The sequence below is a fragment of the Copidosoma floridanum genome, unplaced genomic scaffold, assembly GCF_036245765.1.
Source record: "Copidosoma floridanum isolate Cflo_tuat_1 unplaced genomic scaffold, Cflo_Japanese_pri ptg000001l, whole genome shotgun sequence".
Taxonomy (NCBI): Eukaryota; Metazoa; Arthropoda; class Insecta; order Hymenoptera; family Encyrtidae; genus Copidosoma; species Copidosoma floridanum.
In genome coordinates, this window is record NW_028321878.1 from 1607574 (window position 1) to 1624993 (window position 17420).

At 42.9% G+C, this 17420-nt stretch overlaps 4 protein-coding genes across 7 annotated transcripts; 3 read left to right on the forward strand and 1 right to left on the reverse strand.

Annotated features, from left to right (window-relative positions):
- Nucleotides 1-92: 92 nt before the first annotated feature.
- On the forward strand, nucleotides 93-3056 carry Ccdc85 (coiled-coil domain-containing protein 85). 2 transcript variants are annotated; one of them, XM_014348511.2, is made up of 5 exons: nucleotides 93-1313; nucleotides 1720-1972; nucleotides 2069-2510; nucleotides 2589-2797; nucleotides 2871-3056. In XM_014348511.2, the coding sequence occupies exons 1-5, from the start codon at nucleotides 1018-1020 to the stop codon at nucleotides 2916-2918; spliced, it is 1248 nt and encodes a 415-aa protein (XP_014203997.2). In that variant the 5' UTR covers nucleotides 93-1017; the 3' UTR covers nucleotides 2919-3056. The 2 variants fall into 2 exon arrangements, with proteins under 2 accessions (XP_014203997.2, XP_089446416.1); XM_089590290.1 differs by having other exon boundaries at nucleotides 1723-1972.
- A 1357-nt stretch (nucleotides 3057-4413) lies between these two features.
- LOC106636296 (potassium channel, subfamily K, member 13-like) lies at nucleotides 4414-7656 on the forward strand. Its single transcript, XM_014348654.2, has 8 exons — nucleotides 4414-4580; nucleotides 5604-5796; nucleotides 6111-6185; nucleotides 6254-6450; nucleotides 6527-6634; nucleotides 6753-6859; nucleotides 6962-7114; nucleotides 7178-7656. The coding sequence occupies exons 1-8, from the start codon at nucleotides 4452-4454 to the stop codon at nucleotides 7515-7517; spliced, it is 1302 nt and encodes a 433-aa protein (XP_014204140.2). The 5' UTR covers nucleotides 4414-4451; the 3' UTR covers nucleotides 7518-7656.
- Nucleotides 7657-8878: 1222 nt separating this feature from the next.
- LOC106636226 (PR domain zinc finger protein 10) lies at nucleotides 8879-13665 on the reverse strand. Of its 3 annotated transcripts, none has more exons than XM_014348558.3 (12): nucleotides 13108-13665; nucleotides 12571-12949; nucleotides 12175-12495; nucleotides 11778-12107; nucleotides 11504-11698; nucleotides 11293-11428; nucleotides 10846-11210; nucleotides 10513-10780; nucleotides 10221-10362; nucleotides 9960-10148; nucleotides 9680-9871; nucleotides 8879-9617 (listed from the first exon to the last, which is right to left on the reverse strand). In XM_014348558.3, the coding sequence occupies exons 1-12, from the start codon at nucleotides 13246-13248 to the stop codon at nucleotides 9306-9308; spliced, it is 2970 nt and encodes a 989-aa protein (XP_014204044.2). In that variant the 5' UTR covers nucleotides 13249-13665; the 3' UTR covers nucleotides 8879-9305. The 3 variants fall into 3 exon arrangements, with proteins under 3 accessions (XP_014204044.2, XP_089445184.1, XP_089445182.1); XM_089589058.1 differs by having other exon boundaries at nucleotides 8879-9394; nucleotides 9491-9617; nucleotides 11293-11698; XM_089589056.1 differs by having other exon boundaries at nucleotides 11293-11698.
- Nucleotides 13666-13668: 3 nt separating this feature from the next.
- On the forward strand, nucleotides 13669-15773 carry P5cr (Pyrroline 5-carboyxlate reductase). Its single transcript, XM_089589069.1, has 7 exons — nucleotides 13669-13842; nucleotides 13931-14011; nucleotides 14440-14545; nucleotides 14610-14942; nucleotides 15018-15154; nucleotides 15229-15440; nucleotides 15518-15773. The coding sequence occupies exons 3-7, from the start codon at nucleotides 14452-14454 to the stop codon at nucleotides 15588-15590; spliced, it is 849 nt and encodes a 282-aa protein (XP_089445195.1). The 5' UTR covers nucleotides 13669-13842; nucleotides 13931-14011; nucleotides 14440-14451; the 3' UTR covers nucleotides 15591-15773.
- The last annotated feature ends 1647 nt before the right edge of the window (nucleotides 15774-17420 follow it).

Here is a 17420-nt window from a genome sequence, read left to right on the forward strand (position 1 = left end):
ATATACATACCCATACTTTGCCGTGAACGGCGCGCTCCTCCCTTCCTCTTTCACAGAGAGAGAGAGAGTAGTCCCCCAGTGAGTCCCCACTCGGTGTGTGCATGTATAAGGCCGAGGTCGAGGAGAGAGGAAGGGGAGCCACACGTATTCACCTCGACAAAAAATTCCCTTCGGGGGTCCCTCTGTAGCGGCTCGGCCATGTTGTGTGCACGAGGCCTCCTCTGACATCGGCACGCGTATCTACCCCGATCTCCATACCACAGCCTGGTCCCACTTTCTCCCCGGGCCCGGAGCTTTTACGCTCACCAGCTGTCTCCTCCACCGCGATTTCGATATACATTTGTCACCTGTGCGCGCAATCTCGGCAAATCTACACCAGCTCATACGAGATAAATCGTGCATTCCGCCTTTGGACCCAGGTATAATGTTGCAGTGACTCCGATCGTGCAGTGAAGTTCGGTGAACGTGCGTTTATTGTATATACACGCAAGGTTCGTGTTTTGCGTATACAAATCGCTAGTGATTCATCACCATATACCCCCCCCGGTTGATGGACGATCGCGAGAGATAAAGAAAAGAGTCACAAGAGGATCGTTCTTAAGTACATTGCGCCGATCGAGTGTTTTCGCGAGTTCGGTAGAGAGAGAGAGAGAGACTGGGGTAGGGGGGGAAGAAGAAGGAGGTTTAAGAGAGCGGGCCTCGAACCGATCCGCGGCTGACCCACATACCCGGATCATCGTCAGCCGAAAAAACGCGAAGCTCGGTTGGCGGAGGTATTTAAATTTTGGCCAATGTGCGCACCCGTCATGCGAGCTCACCGCGAGCAAAGGGGACCAGTGGATACCGCAGGATTAACTTCATCGACACGCGATGACGCGGCGAATAGAGTATACTCAACGCAACTACGGGTGTACCTGTACGATTGATCGGTACAATATTACGGGAGGAGCGTAATCCGGCCGGTTCGCGTAGCGAGGAATCCGCGTCAGCAGAGCCCGGAAATCGGTACGGGGCACGATGTCCGGTAAGGTCAAACTGCAGCATCAGCCGTCCCTGTCCGTGCCAGCGCCGCAACAACTGCAGTCCAACGTTGGTTGTCCGGCTAAACCGGGCGGTCTCGAGCCGTTGCCACCGCGTTACCAGCCACCACCCCAGCCGGGCATCCTCAAGGCCCAACAGGCGGCTGTGGCTCACCACCACTACAGCCAACACCAGCAGCAAGCCGCGAGGCTCGCCAACCAAGTCAAGGAGGCCGTCCAGAGCAAGTTCGCCCAGAAGATCGAGCTGCCCCACGCCCAGCCTACTGTCATCGGGTGAGTTCTACATATGTGATATCCACTACACGAGTATCGGTCAAAAGTCCCGAGTACCAAATACAACATAATCGTCAAAAGCAAATCAATTGGAGCAAATACGTGGTGGCTGGCCAATTGTATATTTATGTATTCCCCACTTGCCGAGCAAGAATCTCTCACACCCGATTAAGTATATACACCTCAAGTACCCCCTGGGTATTTAATGAATTGACGCAACGATCCACCTTCCCTAGCAGGTGTATATACCCAAACCAGTCGTAACGTGCAGGGTATATGTAACAACCGGCGTTTCGACACTTCTGGCCGCGCGCGGACTTTTATAGTATTAAAGCCACGAGCTAGGAGGAGGGGGGGGGGATTAATTTGTACACTCGAAATCATAAGATCGCGCGTCGTTTTACAGCAGGACGGATAAGCTCCAGCAGCAGGGAGGTAACTTTCCACCTCAGCAGCAGCAGCAGCAGGTCAAGAGCTTCCCGGCGGTTGCCCCGGCGCCGGGTGTTAATGTCGCCGGGCAAGCCGCACCGGCGAGACAAAGGATCACGGACGAGGAGTTTCTGCGACTCGGACCCGTCGAGATGCTCAAGTTCGTGAGGAAAACCGAGAGCGACATGGCCCGGCTGGTCACCGAGCAGCACCGCCAGATCCAGAGTCTCGTGAGTGTTTGTATACGTATATATATACATATAGGCAACATGGGTATATATTTTCACACGCGAATACACAATATTACATGTTATTGGTACACGTAGGTGAGCGAGCTGAGGGCGATGAAGGAGGCGAACCAGCGGCTGAGCGACGACAACCAGGAGCTGCGGGACCTTTGCTGCTTCCTCGACGACGACCGGCAAAAGGGGCGCAAGCTCGCCCGGGAGTGGCAGCGCTTCGGCCGGTACACGGCGAGCGTCATGCGCCAGGAGGTCTCGGCCTACCAGAACAAGCTACGCCAGCTCGACAACAAGCAGCAGGAGCTCATAAAGGACAACCTCGAGCTCAAGGAGCTCTGTCTTTACCTGGACGAGGAGCGCGGTGGTGGCGGCGGAAGCCAAAGGGACGACGGCGATGGCTCGTCCTCCAGCACCAACGCCGACGAGAGCGCGCCCACCCGCCAGCAGCTCCCCCCGCGGCACCACTCCCATCACCAGCACCACCACCACCACCACCAGCAACAACAACAGCAAGCCACCTTCAACGGTTACCTATAGACACATGTTTACAATGCCTACAGACTTGGACACGAGAGTTTAATCAGCTGTTTTTTTTTTTTTTTAGATCAGACGATGCAGTACGTGAGGAGCCTCGAGCAGCGGGTCAAGCAGCTGGAGGAGGACAGCGCTAGGAGTCCCGCGGACGAGTTCCACCTGAGCGGCCGGCCGGAAGCTGTGGTCCGGGCGCTCCAGGTCCTCGAGGTCAGGGAGCAGCTCGAGCGGGAGGCCGGCCAGGGAGACGTGCAAAAAGCCTTGGTCAGGGAGATGTGCAACGTGAGTTGTTGGGCTTTTCCTTTTTCCCCGCTCACAGGGGGATATATATTTATATTCACTCGCACGTTTTCAGGTCGTTTGGCGGAAACTGGAGGAAGGACCCACGCAGAATAGGCATTGAGGCCCGACTCTACGCTTTCGACAACTTTCATCATTAGCTCATTACGATTATTACTAACATTTGATGTGTACAAAAAAAAAAAAAAATCTAATTAGACTCGTACATATATATTTAGTGTTAAACTGTTGCTTCGAAGAATATGCATCAATATATAATATATGTTTTTTATGAAAAATCTTGTGCGATTTGTTATTGCCGAAAAAAGAAGCGTGGCGTCGTCAAAGGTGGCAGCGGTATCCCTCGGGAGATAAGGGGAACAACAAAGCAACCTTGTAGAGGTTCACTTGGGAATTGCGTTTCGGGGTACCTTTCAAAAAGCCACGCATTCATGTGTGCTTCTTTTCACGGACAGAGTCGCGCGCGTATACACTTTTCGGCTATTTTTACTAACTGTGAATGGACGTGGTGGCGCGCAATATTGCCCCAGAAATGATTCGCAACGAGACAAGTACTGCAATTCAAAATTTGTATAAATGGTCAAAGTGTGTGTGTGTTTTTTTTTTCTACTTCTTTTCTCTCCCACGAGATAAAAACGTAGTGCCTTTATGCACGAAGAAGGACTGTAAACACCACGCAGTGGCGCAATCAAGTTCGGAGAGGAGAAAAAGGGAGCTTGCAATCACACGGCCAAGTTCTCCCTGTGATCTCGCAGTCCTATTCACGGGACGCAAAGAGCCCTTTTATTAACGAAGAGAAGGAAAAATAAATAAATAAATTTCACGTATTTCGGTACAAACACGAAATCATTGGTGCTCACACCGATGGTGGTACCATTGAACTTGTGCGTTTTTGTTTTTCCTCTTCAAAAGCACGAGTAGAGATTTTGAAGGACTTTTTCGGAATACTCGATCAAAAGACGGAGATCCTTTTTTGGAACACATTTTTAAAAGTCTTGTGCAGCTGCATCGATCGAGAGTAGAAGATAAAGGTAGCGAAAATTTCCATGTCTTGGAAAGTACCAGCTTGCAACATACCTTGTTGCCCAGATCTTTCAATACCAGCAATTTTTTCCCGTGGGCTTATTGTCGTACTCTCGTATATTGTCGATTATTGACCTCGTCGAAACTCAAGCTATCGACTGTTGATTTGTTTTTATACTCTTTATGTATTAAACACGAAATCTCAGGGAAAAAGAAAAAGGTATTTACAGAAGAGCGGCCCTGGGCCAAGGGTGGCCGAAAGCAATAATCCAGTCGCGCAAAGTGTAAGTATATATACACATACAAATATTAATTTATCCCCGCAAAGAGCCGAGAACTTCAATGACCCCTCGAGCAGCCCCATAGGCGCAGGCGCGCTTTTATCTCGAGGGCAGTTGTAGCAGCTATGCAGGAGAGACAGCCGAGAAGAAGCGCGGGTGGTATAAGCTACGGCTCGGAGTAAGCCGCAAGAACCGATCGGCAGTCTTACATTTTTGCGGATAAAAAACGGGTTGTAGGTTTTTTTATTAAAATTGCATTGGGTACTTAGTTTGATAAAAAATAAAAAAAAAAGCAAATGATTGGCAAGTGAAATGAGCGATGATCGAGCCAGATGGGATGTGATGGGGGATTTGCGGAAGACAACGCTCGGTTCGTCTTGCTCGCCTTTGTACTCTCGGCTTACATGCTCGTGGGTGCGTTTATCTTCCAGAGGCTGGAGTCCGATCTCGAGTTAAACCAGGTGAGATCGAGCCTTTTCTTTTCACTTTCATAATATACACGTTCATTTACATGTACCTTTTTTTTTTTTTTTTCGCTTCGCACTTGCTACGGTGTAAAAAAAAATAGAAAATAAAATAAAAAAAATTATTCGCTCCCAAAGTATTTAAAATTCGCCCAACAGCCGCGTACTTTTGAACTATAGAGTACATGTATATGTAAAGAATAAGCAGCGGAGGGTTAAGTACCGGGATTTAGATCAAGGGAAATCGATTTAAAATGAAATATGCATCGGCCAATCCGAAATTGCAATTGTATTTCTGTTTGTACTGACCCACAATGCAAAATTATGTTTTTACAAGATAACATCGATTATTTCGTACATTAACATTTTTTTTCATATTGATTTTTAGTTTCCAAATTTTTTTTCACGTGCACGCTTTTGTTAAGCAATTTTAGCGTTCGAAGCTTCGAGATTGTGATTCCTTTTTTTTTTTCATACCATAAAATGCCGATTTCTCATCATGCACTGTTTTTGTAACTTTATATACTCAAAAAAATAATAAAATGTACCATATCGCACGACTGATCGGTAAGCGAAATTTCATCAACCCAAACTTTGTGTTTACAAGTATCCATTTCAAAGTGCAGAAAGGAGAAATAATATGGGGAAAAAAAAATAGCCCAGCCAATTAACGGAATGTTTGCACATGCACGTACACGCCGGCGATCTTGATTTCATTTTCTTCCGCGAAGGTTACATAGCCACTTTGCCAGTTTGTATTGAGGGCAAATGTAGAGCTCAACTAAGGGGAGAGCCATTAAATGACAATCGCTTACCTAGCCGTCGTGGTTGCGAAACCCCTCCTCCCCCTACAGCTTTGATCGATATAACACACGAGGACAGACTACGGATTTCCGGGGACCTTTTTTTTTTCCCTCCCTCCAAAGGCAGGAAAAGTTGGGAAAAAAAAAACTATGCGTGACAACCAAATTTACACTTTCGTATGTATGTATACCTGCAAGGTAAAATTATATTTTGAAGGCGGCCGAGTTCTGGAAGGTGTACCATGCGTTTCGCCGGCACCACATGCGCGGCAGCTCGCAAGCCCTCCAACGGCTGCACGAGCTGCTCTACGCTTACGGCAACGCCTCGGCCATTGGTATAATCAACAAACGCCGTCGCTGGGACTTTGCTGGCAGCTTCCACTTTGTCGGCACCATCGTCTCGACCATCGGTGAGCCGCACGATTCGTATACACCCTGCGTTTCGTGCATGTAGGGGAGCGCATTCCTCCCCGTCGTAGCCTCGAGGGAGAAAAAAAAAAAAAAAAAAAAAAAAAGGACGAAAGAAATGGTGTCGCGCGTTGTCGCCAGTCGCGCTCGCTTGCAAATCTTTGGCGCGAGCCTCAAGAATGGGGACTGCCCGAGAATGCCACCTAATAATCCCGTGACCCAGCTACCAGCCGCGTCTCACTTAACGCGCGCTCCCCCGCATGCTCGTAATCCCAACGGACACCCTTCGCGCGTATACATGAACATTTTCTTCCAGGCTACGGGAGCACGGCTCCCCAAACGAGTGCCGGCAAGGCGGCCGTCATTGTCTACGGGTTCTTCGGCTGCTCCGGTAACGTATACCCCTTCAAACGAATACGCGGACCGGCCCAACACCGTAATCGCGCCGCTTCGTTTCAGGCGGCATACTCTTCTTCAATCTCTTTCTCGAGCGAATAATCACCTTCCTCGCGTGGATCCTGCGTAGCTTGCACCTGAGACGGCTCAAGAGGCGCCTACGCCAGACAACCTTGGCGAGCTCGAGGAGGATTCCCCGCAGCTCCGGAACCAAGGATGGAAAGACCCTGCCGGACATCGTCGACGACGACGAAGATGACGTGAGCTTCTCATAATGTGTATATATTGCTCGTAACGATTTAAGGGGTGACGCGAGTGATGCTCATGATGATACAGATTGGCCTGGAGCATTGGAAGCCGAGCGTCTACTGGGTGATGCTGTACTTGTCGTTGGCCTCGTGCGCCGTCGCCTGCACCGCAGCGGCCCTCTACGCGACCCTCGAGGTTCGTGTGAAAATTTATCGTTCGCTCATTTATTACATCCACAACGAATTTCAAATAAGGAATTACATATATATATATGTGCAAATAGTATAGTGATGATAATTTACCTTTCGCTCAGGATTGGGACTACCTGGAGGCCCTCTACTTCTGCTTTGTGAGCTTCGCGACCATCGGCTTCGGCGACTACGTCAGCATGCAGAGGCCCCAGTATCCCTACGTTCACTTGTGAGGGCTCGGCATTTATTCTTCCTTCTCTCGATATATCGTTTGCCAGGTGCTTTGTTGTTTATCATCACCAATTGGCACTCATTGTTCTTAATCACACAGGTACAGGTTCGCCAACTTTATGTTCCTGGTGATCGGCTGCTGTTGCATTTACTCTCTGCTCAACGTGACGTCGATTGTCATCAAGCAGGGCTTGAACTGCGTCATTGACAAGTTGAACTGTCGCAACCGCTCCATAAAGTTGCCCAGGAGGAGGTAAGTTGTCGAAAAATCTGTCCCCGTCGTTGTTACTGATGGCCATGGTGAAATGTAATCCAGGTCGTCGGTGTCGGCGATCTACTACGCCAAGCGGAGGCCTGCGAGGTTGGTGTCCCGAGACGCGGTGTACACCATACCGCGGCGCATGTCCGGGGAGCTCATCTCGATGAAGGAGTTCCTCTCGGCCAACAAGGTCTCGCTAGCCGTGATGCAGAAGCAGCTCTACGAGACGGCCAACATGCAGTACCAGGTGCCGGCGAGCCCCGTACTGCCGAGCTTGCCCCTGCCGACGATAAGCCCGCACCACTCCCACAACGGGGGCCCCGGTCTCGTGGGGCCCCTAGCCATCGCCAGCGAGAAACTCGAGTCTTCGAACACTTGCAAGCCCAACTGCCGGTAAATGCAAGCTTATACATCAACGCGCTCTCGCCGTGTCTCCACGCTCGGTTTGGAAACCCCGATGGGTAATTTTTGTTTGCGATTTGCGTCGATGCGCGTGAATCCGTACATGGATTTTTGATAAAAAAAAAAAAAAAAAAAAAAAAAAAAAAAACAACGGGGATTATATATTTTTTCATTATTCGATTTGGTCATAGGTGAGCTTGAAGCGCTTCTCTTTAACTTGTACAAAAAAAAAAAAACCATAAAATTTCATGTGTATAGAGGTATTATAAAAAATTAAAAAGTGAATAATTAGTTTGTTGAAGTTTGCTCGTTGTCATTTTATTTACTTTGGGATCATTAAAACAATAATTCAGCTGCTGTCAAATCTCTCTACACATTTCTTACACAAGTGTTGTACATGGTAACCTTCGTTCCGTTGGACTTTTATGTAATGTACATCTCAAATATGCGCATGTCGAGTCGTAAGTATAATCTTTTTACGAGCCAAAGAAAAGGTCTTTTTGTTTTAATTTACGCCAGGCTTATTCTCTCTTGTGCTTTATTTGTTTTTTTTTGTCTATTGCAAGATTCGAAAAATGGAAAGTCACACACTTTAGTTTAGAGTACATTATGCTCGATGACAACAAGTTTTCTAATTTAACCGAATAATAGTCTAGTAAAGACGGAAAAGACAAAATTCTTCGTTCGTGTGTATGTGTACGTGTTTGCTATGTTTGTGTGGCTTTATAATTTTTTTTTCTTCTCCTAGAGGAGTGTACGATAGTAAATTATTTATCTGATAACTATACTTACTAAATAAGTTTTGTGCTAATTCGAAGCTTGGGGAGATGAATAGACATAGATTTTTTGTAATACGCGCAAAGATTACTTCATACGGAAATGCGTCGATCATATTTGTCGATCACTTCAGAGAAACTGTAACTACATTACAGGACAAGCCATTTTATTCATTTTTCTAAATTTTATATAACTAATCCACGTAACGATTTGTTTTACTTTGTTATTGTTGTTTATTCGTACGTTTGTTTGTTTTTATTTCACTTTTTTGTTTTGATTCAACAAATATTCATCTAAAAACTTTCAAGACGCATTTTCCTACAGATTTGTCTAATGTACTGTGTTACCATTTATTTAGCTGAATACTTTAAAACAACTTATTTGGCTTTTCACTTTTTCTCAATAAAATACATCACATATGTCATAGTTTGAATACTATGATTATCTTTTTTTTTTCTTTTTTAATATCTCAAAACAATGACTAGCAAGTCAAAATCGGATATCATTAACACACCAAGTAATTTTTCATTCTTTACTAAACCATTCATTGGAGTTTCAAATGTGTGTGTGTTTTTTTTTTTTTTTTTTTTTCTTGAAAAGACAGATTCAACAATAAGTTCATCTTTCAAATTGGACATGATAGCATGCCATTAGACAAAAGTCAGACGATCGACTGCCAAGACAAAACAACAACAACAACAACAGCAGCAGCACTCTGACGAAAAATACCTGTCAGCGCGAGCGCGCGACGCTCAACGTCGCCACAACAAACTGCAATCCACATCTCCTTTAGCTCCTATTTCATTGGCCTCCCTCGTTATCGCTGTCACCCCAGACATCCTGCGACCTGGAAGAGGCAGCACAATAAGCAGCGCAGTCGCTCCACGTCCGTGTAGAGCTCCGCTGCGCACAAAATAATTTATTCCATCGGATTCCCATGTCTCACGATGGATGAATTGCTCGAGCTCCAGACTGCCGCTGTCACGCGGCGTTTGTCTTCGCTCCCTCAGCGCATGTCTCGTACGCGAGCAAATTGTGCTCCGGCGAGAAACTCAAAATCCCCATCGACAGCTGAAAACTCGGTACTGCTGCTAACTCGCGCGCTTCGAGACTTTGGGAACTCTCCAAGATTGTCCGCATCCTCCCGTTCGGTACTCATATCAACCGCTATCGACTGTTCGTCCGCGGCACTTGGACTGTTGGACGACGCTGGTGGCTGATTCTGGTTTTGCGGTGGACGGCTACGTGGTCGCGGCATTTTTTCCGACGGTTCCATCAAACTTGAGTGCTTTTTGCGCTGGTGCTGCAGCAGCTTTGCCTGAAATCAAGCCAACATAAGATCATCAAGGGGCCTCTTAGACAAAATAAAAAGCGACTTACTTTGCTGGCGTACTGTTTGTGACACCACTGACAACCCTGGGGAATCGTTTTGATACTTCCAGCAGCCTGACTGAATGTGGGATTCGGCAAGCCGGGAATGTCGTAATCCTTGTTCCTATTGGTTGGCGGTAAAGCTTGACCTGGATGATTTTTCATTATGTGCGCTTTTCTTTTGCTGCTGCTTTTATAAACCTGTATCATATTTAGCAGTTTTTATCGATCTTGTGGTGCACAATATGAAAATTATTACAACTCGAAGTAAAATTTTTTTTTCACTCACTTTATCGCAGTATTGACAGTAATAATCTCTAGTTTGACGCAAAATCGGTAAACTGAGTTCTGGTACCGATTCAGGAGGTATGTCTGGATGTCGCTTGGCTAAATGATTGACAAGCATACCTCTACGCTTGAAACCTACTTGGCAACGACGGCATTTGTAAATAAAACGGTCACAATCAACTGGATCCATCTGTTAGTAAAATTTAATAAATTACTAAAATGTGTTGGACAAAGCCCTATTCAGCACTATTTTTTTTAATACCTTTGGAATTATTTTTTTGGCACGACTATTCGATGATATTTGGTCCTTGTTACTTTTCGGCGTGTAATGAACACGAGTGACGTGATCTTTGAGTTTGTCTTTTCGTTTGAACTGTTTTCCACAATTTGCGCATTGAAATTCTCTGCACGGTAGAATAATATGTTAGTGGTAATAGGTTCGTTACACGGAGACTTTAACATTACGTGTACAGCAGTGAACGTAATTATTTTACTCCATGTAACTTACGGATCATGTAAAAAAAAAAAAAAAAAAAAAAAAAAAAATTAAATACCTGCGATCAGAGTGCTTTAGCAAGTGCATTCTCAATTTGTCTGCTGCCGGAAAACATTTGAAACAAAATTGGCATTCGTGTTTGCGATCAATATGATGTGCTCTAGCATGCTTGCGGGTCAAAGCATAACTAGAAAATGACTTTGGGCAGTGAGGACAGGTAAATGTTTCATCTTCCTTGTTCATGTAAGTTTCAGAAAAATCCTTCAGCGTTAAAACACGACCAAATGCCTCTTTACAAATCGGGCATTCAAGATCTTGCTTTTCTTCTGAAAATTAAAATTTCCATAGTGGTTGTGGAGATGTCAATACTTTTGTACAAAATAAAACTTACTTTGATGAGTTTTCATATGTCGATTTAACGAAGAATTGTTTAAAAATGTTTTTAGACAAACGTTACATGTGAGAGATTCGTTATCTTTCGTACCATGTATCAGGCAGTGCTGTTGAAAGTTTAATTTATTCGTAAAACGTTTGGAACAAACTGTACATTTGTAAACGCTAGATGATACTGGGCATGCAGTTTTTTCTGGATAGTCTATTTGATTGGATTGTGTAATTTCTTGCTTCATCAACTCTAATTTTAAAACAGGAGAGTTTTCCTTTCCTGTGAAAGACTGTTTAATATCACTTTGGGAGTATCTTAAATCACTTAAATTACTATCGTTATCATCCTCATCATTGTTTTCCAAGTATTTTCTGAAAATTTTTTCGAGGAAGTGTTATTTTTAATTTTGTAAAATTAACTCTTTTCATAAGTTGTACAAAAAAAATTACTTACTGAAATGAATCCGGAGCTGCTTTACGTTTTTTAAGCAATCTTCTGGAATTACTTCTACGATTTTCAAAATTTTCTTCTTCTGCAGATAAACTAGATTTTACTTGAGTTTTATTGCAGATGTCTTTGATACTTGAGTCTGCAGAATGAGTACAAAATTTATAGATTGGTGACATAAATTTATCATTCAATAAAAATGACCAACTAAATTTACCTATATCATTAGGTTCAAGCACAGATAAATTTCTACGTTTACCATACTCAAGGCTTGGACCAGCTTTCAATTCTTCCTTAGGCATTATATTTCGGGTGGTTAAAAATACTATTTTATCGTTTTGTTGGCAAATGACTAAATTTTGTTCTTTGTACGTTTCAGCTGATCTTACAAAACGCATCCAATTTGAAGAATCTACAAGTAAAATTTTGTGTAAAATTTTTGTTCATTATTTATACAACTGTAATTTAAAGTTGAAAAAAAGAGTCTGTACTTTCGTCTGAAACATCGATTTGTATAAATTCTTCATTCTCCTGAGTTTCGATAAGTAGAGGTAGGCCGTTAATTGGTGATCCATCATAAGGGTGTAAAATCCCTTCAATCGGACCGAATTGAGTGCGACAACGGATGTCACGTTTTGCAAAAACACCAAACTCTGTCGACTGGGTCGCTAAATTGGAAGATGAAAGCTTATCAATCGTCAAATATTGGCCAGGTAGTGTTGCCACAGCTCTAGAGGGAACTGGTTGATCAGCTATCGTACACACGTCAGGTAAAGTGCATTCTGCAGTATCCATGCAGATACTGTCACAGTCTTCGTGCCCTGAATAGAAAATGAAAAATTAGTTGGAAAAAAATAGTAATGAAACTAGCTAGATTATGGATCGTACATAAAATATCATCTTCGCTACTTTCACATTTAAACCAATCACAATTTTTTTTATTCGAATCAAAAGACTGATCACTTTCAGAAATTTTCTTGTAATTCTTTAATAACGGCATTTGTGCGTTTGACTCATCATTGAAATCATCAAGTGGTAAGGTAGTTTGTACAACTTGATCAACATTAGAATCAAGACTAGAATTCAATTTTATAGAGTTAATAACGTTTATCTGATCTTCTTGCATTACAAGGAAGTCTCTTGCAAATGTTAAATCTGAGCCAGCCAACATAAGCGGAGTTGACGACGGTTCCAGATCTGAGTTGGAACCTGTTGACAGAGTGAAACTTGATGTAGTATCGAAACGTGAAAGAAACATAAAGTATAAATGTAGACAAAAATTACCTTGTACAAACATCAATTCGTTACTGACACTTGAAACTAGTTCATCATTTGTACTATCGGTAAAATCTTCGGAGTTGTCACTTTGTGAAGTACTGGTGTTGGATGACTGATCATTAAGCTGCGATGAGTATTCATTATTGATTCGCACAGCAGATTCTGATGTTGATATCAGAGGAGAAGAAGGCTCCTGGAGCACGACTGCGGAATTGCTGAAGGGTGAAGAATGTAGTGGCACTGGAGTCGGGGAATACCTAGCTGCCGAACTCATATTTGGGTCATGAGGACTGACTTGATGTTTGAAGTCCGACAGAGGGGAATTCGGACGGGACGAGAAAGAAAAATCTCTTCCTAAATTTGTCTGTTCGTCAACATATTCAACCTAAAAAAAAAAAAGTTAAAAAATCCATTTATACATTTTTCGGTAATCAATAAGTTATATTTACAACTTTTCGTTGGTTTCTTTTTTTTTTTGATTCGATTACAAAATCACTACGTAAACCAGGTCAAGCGCGGTAACGAAAGAAAATTGATACTCACGGTTAGAAACAACAATTTATTACTGAGTTTTTTGGGATTGTCGCAAAACGTCGAGGAAGAAACGATGTTGTCATCCGGCCAAGACATATCCATATCAACAGTGATGACAGGGGCCCCCTCAGGAGGGCCCCCTTGGTCCATATTATTTTACACAACTCGCAGGCCCACACGAGCCAATTGATCCTTCAATCGAAAAGTAGGACACCTTTACTCGCAGTGATCACACGAAAAAACTCTCAAACTCGAGGAACAGGAGCATGGGGTCACAAGCACTGAAGAGTGAAGCACAACGGAGCACACTTAACAGGGACTGACCCACACACCCACACGTAAACTGGAGGCAAAGTACAAAGAACAAAAGAAGAAGAGCTCCGAGGATGAGAGAGACAAAGTCCAGTGAGATGGTCGTCCACAGTATCAATCATATATGTCTATTGCGTAGGTGGTTGCTGACTGGATCCAGCCTCTCTCTCTCTCTTCTTTCTTCTCTCTTGATGGCGGGATAACCGAGTTAACTGAGCTTATACCAAGCCAGAGCCAATAGGTGTAGAGCTTGCAGTGCAGGCTACTTACTGCTGCGTCAAGTGCAGTCTTCATCGAGTCAACCTGCAATCACGGTGCTCATTCTGCGCGCGTGTCGCAAGTTGCAATGTTTGTTGTTGGGCAAATGAGAACCTTCTGAACCGAGCGGTTACATTCAAACTTTTCGCTCCAAATTCTCGCGAAAGAAGATACGTACGTTAACTACACACCGCAATAATTATTACCATTTAAGATTAACAAACAGCGTAAGATATATCAAGTTGAATCATATTGCATGAAGACGATTTTTCCTTATCACAGTGATTGCGGCTTAACAATAAGGAAATAAGTATCAATAACTGGAACAGTCAAGCATCTGTGTGTAAGTTGACACCTTGGAATACTTTAATAATTAGATTAACAACTGTTAGATAATTGCGTGAAGCGCGAACGTCAAAGTGCGATTTTTATCATAATCTTGCTGTACTTGTATACTTAATTGCTCAGATGAATAGAATTTTCCTGTCTGGTTGTTGTTATCATACTATCCTAACCCTACTCCCATTTTATCTCTCTAAAACTGTCTAAAACAGATAAGTAGGCAATGTCATGTGCGATATATAAGAGATATGATAATATTAGATGATTTAAACGAAAAACCATGAATCATTACAACAGGAAACTTCATACTGAGTTGCAAAATTATATATGATCATAAAACAGTTTGTTATTAGAGCAATATATTTTAGTTCTGTAACTTAAAAAAATGTTGTGTTTGAATCTAATTCTTTATTTTGTTATGTTCAACAGATAAACTCAAGAATGGCAGATTCAGATTTATTACAAAACAAAATCATTGGTTTTATTGGTGGAGGAAACATGGCTCAAGCAATTGGAATGGGGATTTTGAAAAAAGGTGTTTGTTCTTACTACTTTGCTTTTAGAATCATTTATTTATTTTTTTAATATTTTGGTTTCAGGCATTATAAAACCAAATAATATATGGATATCAAGTCGTACAGAGAAAACTTTGAGCATCTGGAAGAATGTGGGAGCAAACACAACTTTTAAAAATTATGAGGTTGTTCAAAAAAGTGATATCATACTGTTGTGTGTGAAGCCTCAGCTATTAAATGAAGCACTTGAAACAAGCATCCCTCCTAGTAATTGTAATCAAGAAAAACTATTTATATCGGTTATTGTTGGAGTGACTTTATCTGCTTTACAAGCAAAATTAAGTAAAATAGTTTCAAAACCAAGGATAGTCAGATCTATGCCTAACACTCCTCTACTAGTATCTGAAGGAATAACTGGTAAACTTAATGTAAATTCAATTGGTGTATTTTTTTGAAATTTATGGTGAAATATTTATTAAAATTTTTATTTAGTTTATTGCAGCTCATTGACTACTGAAAATGACGAAGCTGTCATGAAGTTATTGTTTTCAAGTACAGGAATATGTGAAAAAATTCAAGAATCTCTTATGAACAGTGCAGGCGCACTTACAGGATCAGGACCTGCTTATGTGAGTCATATGGCTCATTAAAATACTTTTTGAATTTTTTGTCGTGTTTATTATAATAAAGTGGTTGCTTTCAGGGATACATGATAGTAGAGGCACTTGCTGATGGAGCAGTAAGAAGAGGTATTCCCCGGGAGACTGCTACTAAATTTGCAGCTCAGGTTCTTGTGGGTGCGGGAAAAATGATATTGCAAACAGAGAAACATCCCGGGCAATTGAAAGATGAAGTCTGCTCACCAAATGGTTCAACCATTGCGGGAGTTCATGCATTGGAGTCAGGTGCTGTGAGGTAACGATAATATATTTTTTTAGATTTCCCGTGATGAAATGAAACGCGGTTCGAGAATAACATGTTATTGTTTTTAGAGCTTCGTTGATGAATGCCATAGCAGCAGCTGCCAGTCGATCAGATGAATTAAGTTCGTCAACTCAAAATTAGAAAAAGGCATTTCTAGTGCAAGCAAGGCTACAAAAGTATTTTTTTGCCGTTACCTGATAGATCATAGTACGTATTGTTACTTAATATTTTTGTAAGTCGATGGATTTATTTTTTATTGAAGCATCGCGTTTGTAATAGAGTTAATTAGAGGTATTAGCAAAATTAATAGTGAACTAGGTAATGCAATAAAAAAAAAAATTAATTGGAAAAAAGCGTTTTTATAACTATGTTTCAAAGACAATGTGACTATCAGAAAGAGTCTCGGCTCTTTTGTAGGTGGAAAATTAATTTTCGAAAATCATAAAAGTCCAAAGAGGGAGAGAGAGAGAGAGAGAGAGAAAAACAAGAAATACGAGGCCACAAGAGGGTGCATGAAAAAAGGGCCTGAATAGCATGGGTGCGTATGAGAAACAAAGTGGGCCTCGAGCTGGTATATCGTTCCATCATTCGTTCCGCATCGTTCAACAGTCAAGCGATCGCGAGGGTGGATACCATAGGTGGTGGATCCCTTTCGAGAGGGGAGGAAAGGTAGGGGATGAGTATGTCAATTACCGCGTTGTTAAAATCCTATTTACAAGGGGTGACGCGGAGAGAGGTTCGTCATGCACCGGCACCCCCAACCGAAAGCGGTGAAGAAGCAACAGATGACACACACCGAGAGGGAGGAAAAAAAAAGAGAGAGAGTGAGTCGACCATACACGGATAGCCCTTATTATATATTATAAGTGCGCTTTGCTTCGTGCCATGTGGCGATCTCTCGCTTTCCCTCCGTTGTTGCGATCACCGTAATCCAGTCCAGGGGAGTTCTTCGATTTCAAGGCACAAGCACGAATCGCCAACAAAAACCGTTCGCATGAGGTATACCAATTAAGTCACGATCTGCCCAATTCACATTATCAGATGTTTTTTTGTTTTCATAGCGTGTTTATTAGCCCGAAAAATGAAAAACCTTATTATGTACTTTGAACAGCCCTCGTCAACTAATACCGATTTCGAAAAAAAGTCACTCGAGTCGAGGCACCCTATAGGTAAATCGCTTTCTATCTTTATGAAAAATAAATTACGAGTATCGGAAGCGACCCCGAGGGGCTTGTAAGTATAAATTAAAAAAAAAGGGGGAGGAGGGGCAAATAAAAGCCAGTCCTGGAAATACAGTGCACCGCCGAGTCAGTTATGGGCGGAGTAGAGGAAGCAACAAGAGCGAATTGAAAGGTGCGCCGACGTATGTATATATGCAAGTACCTTGTATAGGCAGTCGGAGAGGGCACGCGCCAGCCGCGTGGCGATACTCATCATCATGCGCTCTCTCTCCCTTTTTTCCCCCCTTCAAACGAGACAGTTGGACGCTGCTTCATCGTCGTGCACCCACTGCTATAGGTGGTATAATACCGTATTATAATAGCGTCCCCGCAAGTCCCAGTATGTTATACATGTGTGTATACAGAGCAGCGCTGATCTCCCGACTCACCTCGGCGTGACCGCACGCGATGCCCCCTTGTATTTCAGAAAAATTTCCCCTTTTTTGTTCATTCCCCCCGCAGACAAATTTTTTCCTCGGCCGAGAGGTCTCGAGATGTAAATTTCTTCATCCCTCGATCATCTTTCATTTGCACAAATTTTACTTTTCATAATCATATTTCGCATCATTGTTTTCTTGAAAAAGAAACCGTTAGGGCGATTGCGTGTTGCACATGAACTTCTTTGATACAAGGGCCATATGTTCGTTGCATGTAACATGCTCTTTTTACTCTTTTGAATTTCAAATTCAGCCGAAAAGCGTTGGCCTTTTTTTTTCATTATACGACGGAGATACACTTTTTTTCCTATTTT

Bases quoted from the DNA above. Each gene is read 5' to 3' on its own strand.
- Ccdc85 (XM_014348511.2), top strand. From the start codon at position 1,018: ATGTCCGGTAAGGTCAAACTGCAGCATCAGCCGTCCCTGTCCGTGCCA. The intron at 1,973-2,068 runs GTGAGTGTTTGT...TGGTACACGTAG, and splicing joins ACCGCCAGATCCAGAGTCTC to GTGAGCGAGCTGAGGGCGAT. The intron at 2,798-2,870 runs GTGAGTTGTTGG...GCACGTTTTCAG, and splicing joins TGGTCAGGGAGATGTGCAAC to GTCGTTTGGCGGAAACTGGA.
- LOC106636296 (XM_014348654.2), top strand. From the start codon at position 4,452: ATGGGATGTGATGGGGGATTTGCGGAAGACAACGCTCGGTTCGTCTTG. The intron at 6,451-6,526 runs GTGAGCTTCTCA...ATGATGATACAG, and splicing joins TCGACGACGACGAAGATGAC to ATTGGCCTGGAGCATTGGAA. The intron at 6,635-6,752 runs GTTCGTGTGAAA...CCTTTCGCTCAG, and splicing joins CCCTCTACGCGACCCTCGAG to GATTGGGACTACCTGGAGGC.
- LOC106636226 (XM_089589056.1), bottom strand. From the start codon at position 13,248: ATGGACCAAGGGGGCCCTCCTGAGGGGGCCCCTGTCATCACTGTTGAT. The intron at 12,496-12,570 runs GTAATTTTTGTC...CTCTGTCAACAG, and splicing joins CGAATTGATGTTTGTACAAG to GTTCCAACTCAGATCTGGAA. The intron at 11,699-11,777 runs GTACAGACTCTT...TTTTACTTGTAG, and splicing joins AATCGATGTTTCAGACGAAA to ATTCTTCAAATTGGATGCGT.
- P5cr (XM_089589069.1), top strand. From the start codon at position 14,452: ATGGCAGATTCAGATTTATTACAAAACAAAATCATTGGTTTTATTGGT. The intron at 14,546-14,609 runs GTGTTTGTTCTT...TTTTGGTTTCAG, and splicing joins AATGGGGATTTTGAAAAAAG to GCATTATAAAACCAAATAAT. The intron at 14,943-15,017 runs GTAAACTTAATG...ATTTTTATTTAG, and splicing joins AGTATCTGAAGGAATAACTG to TTTATTGCAGCTCATTGACT.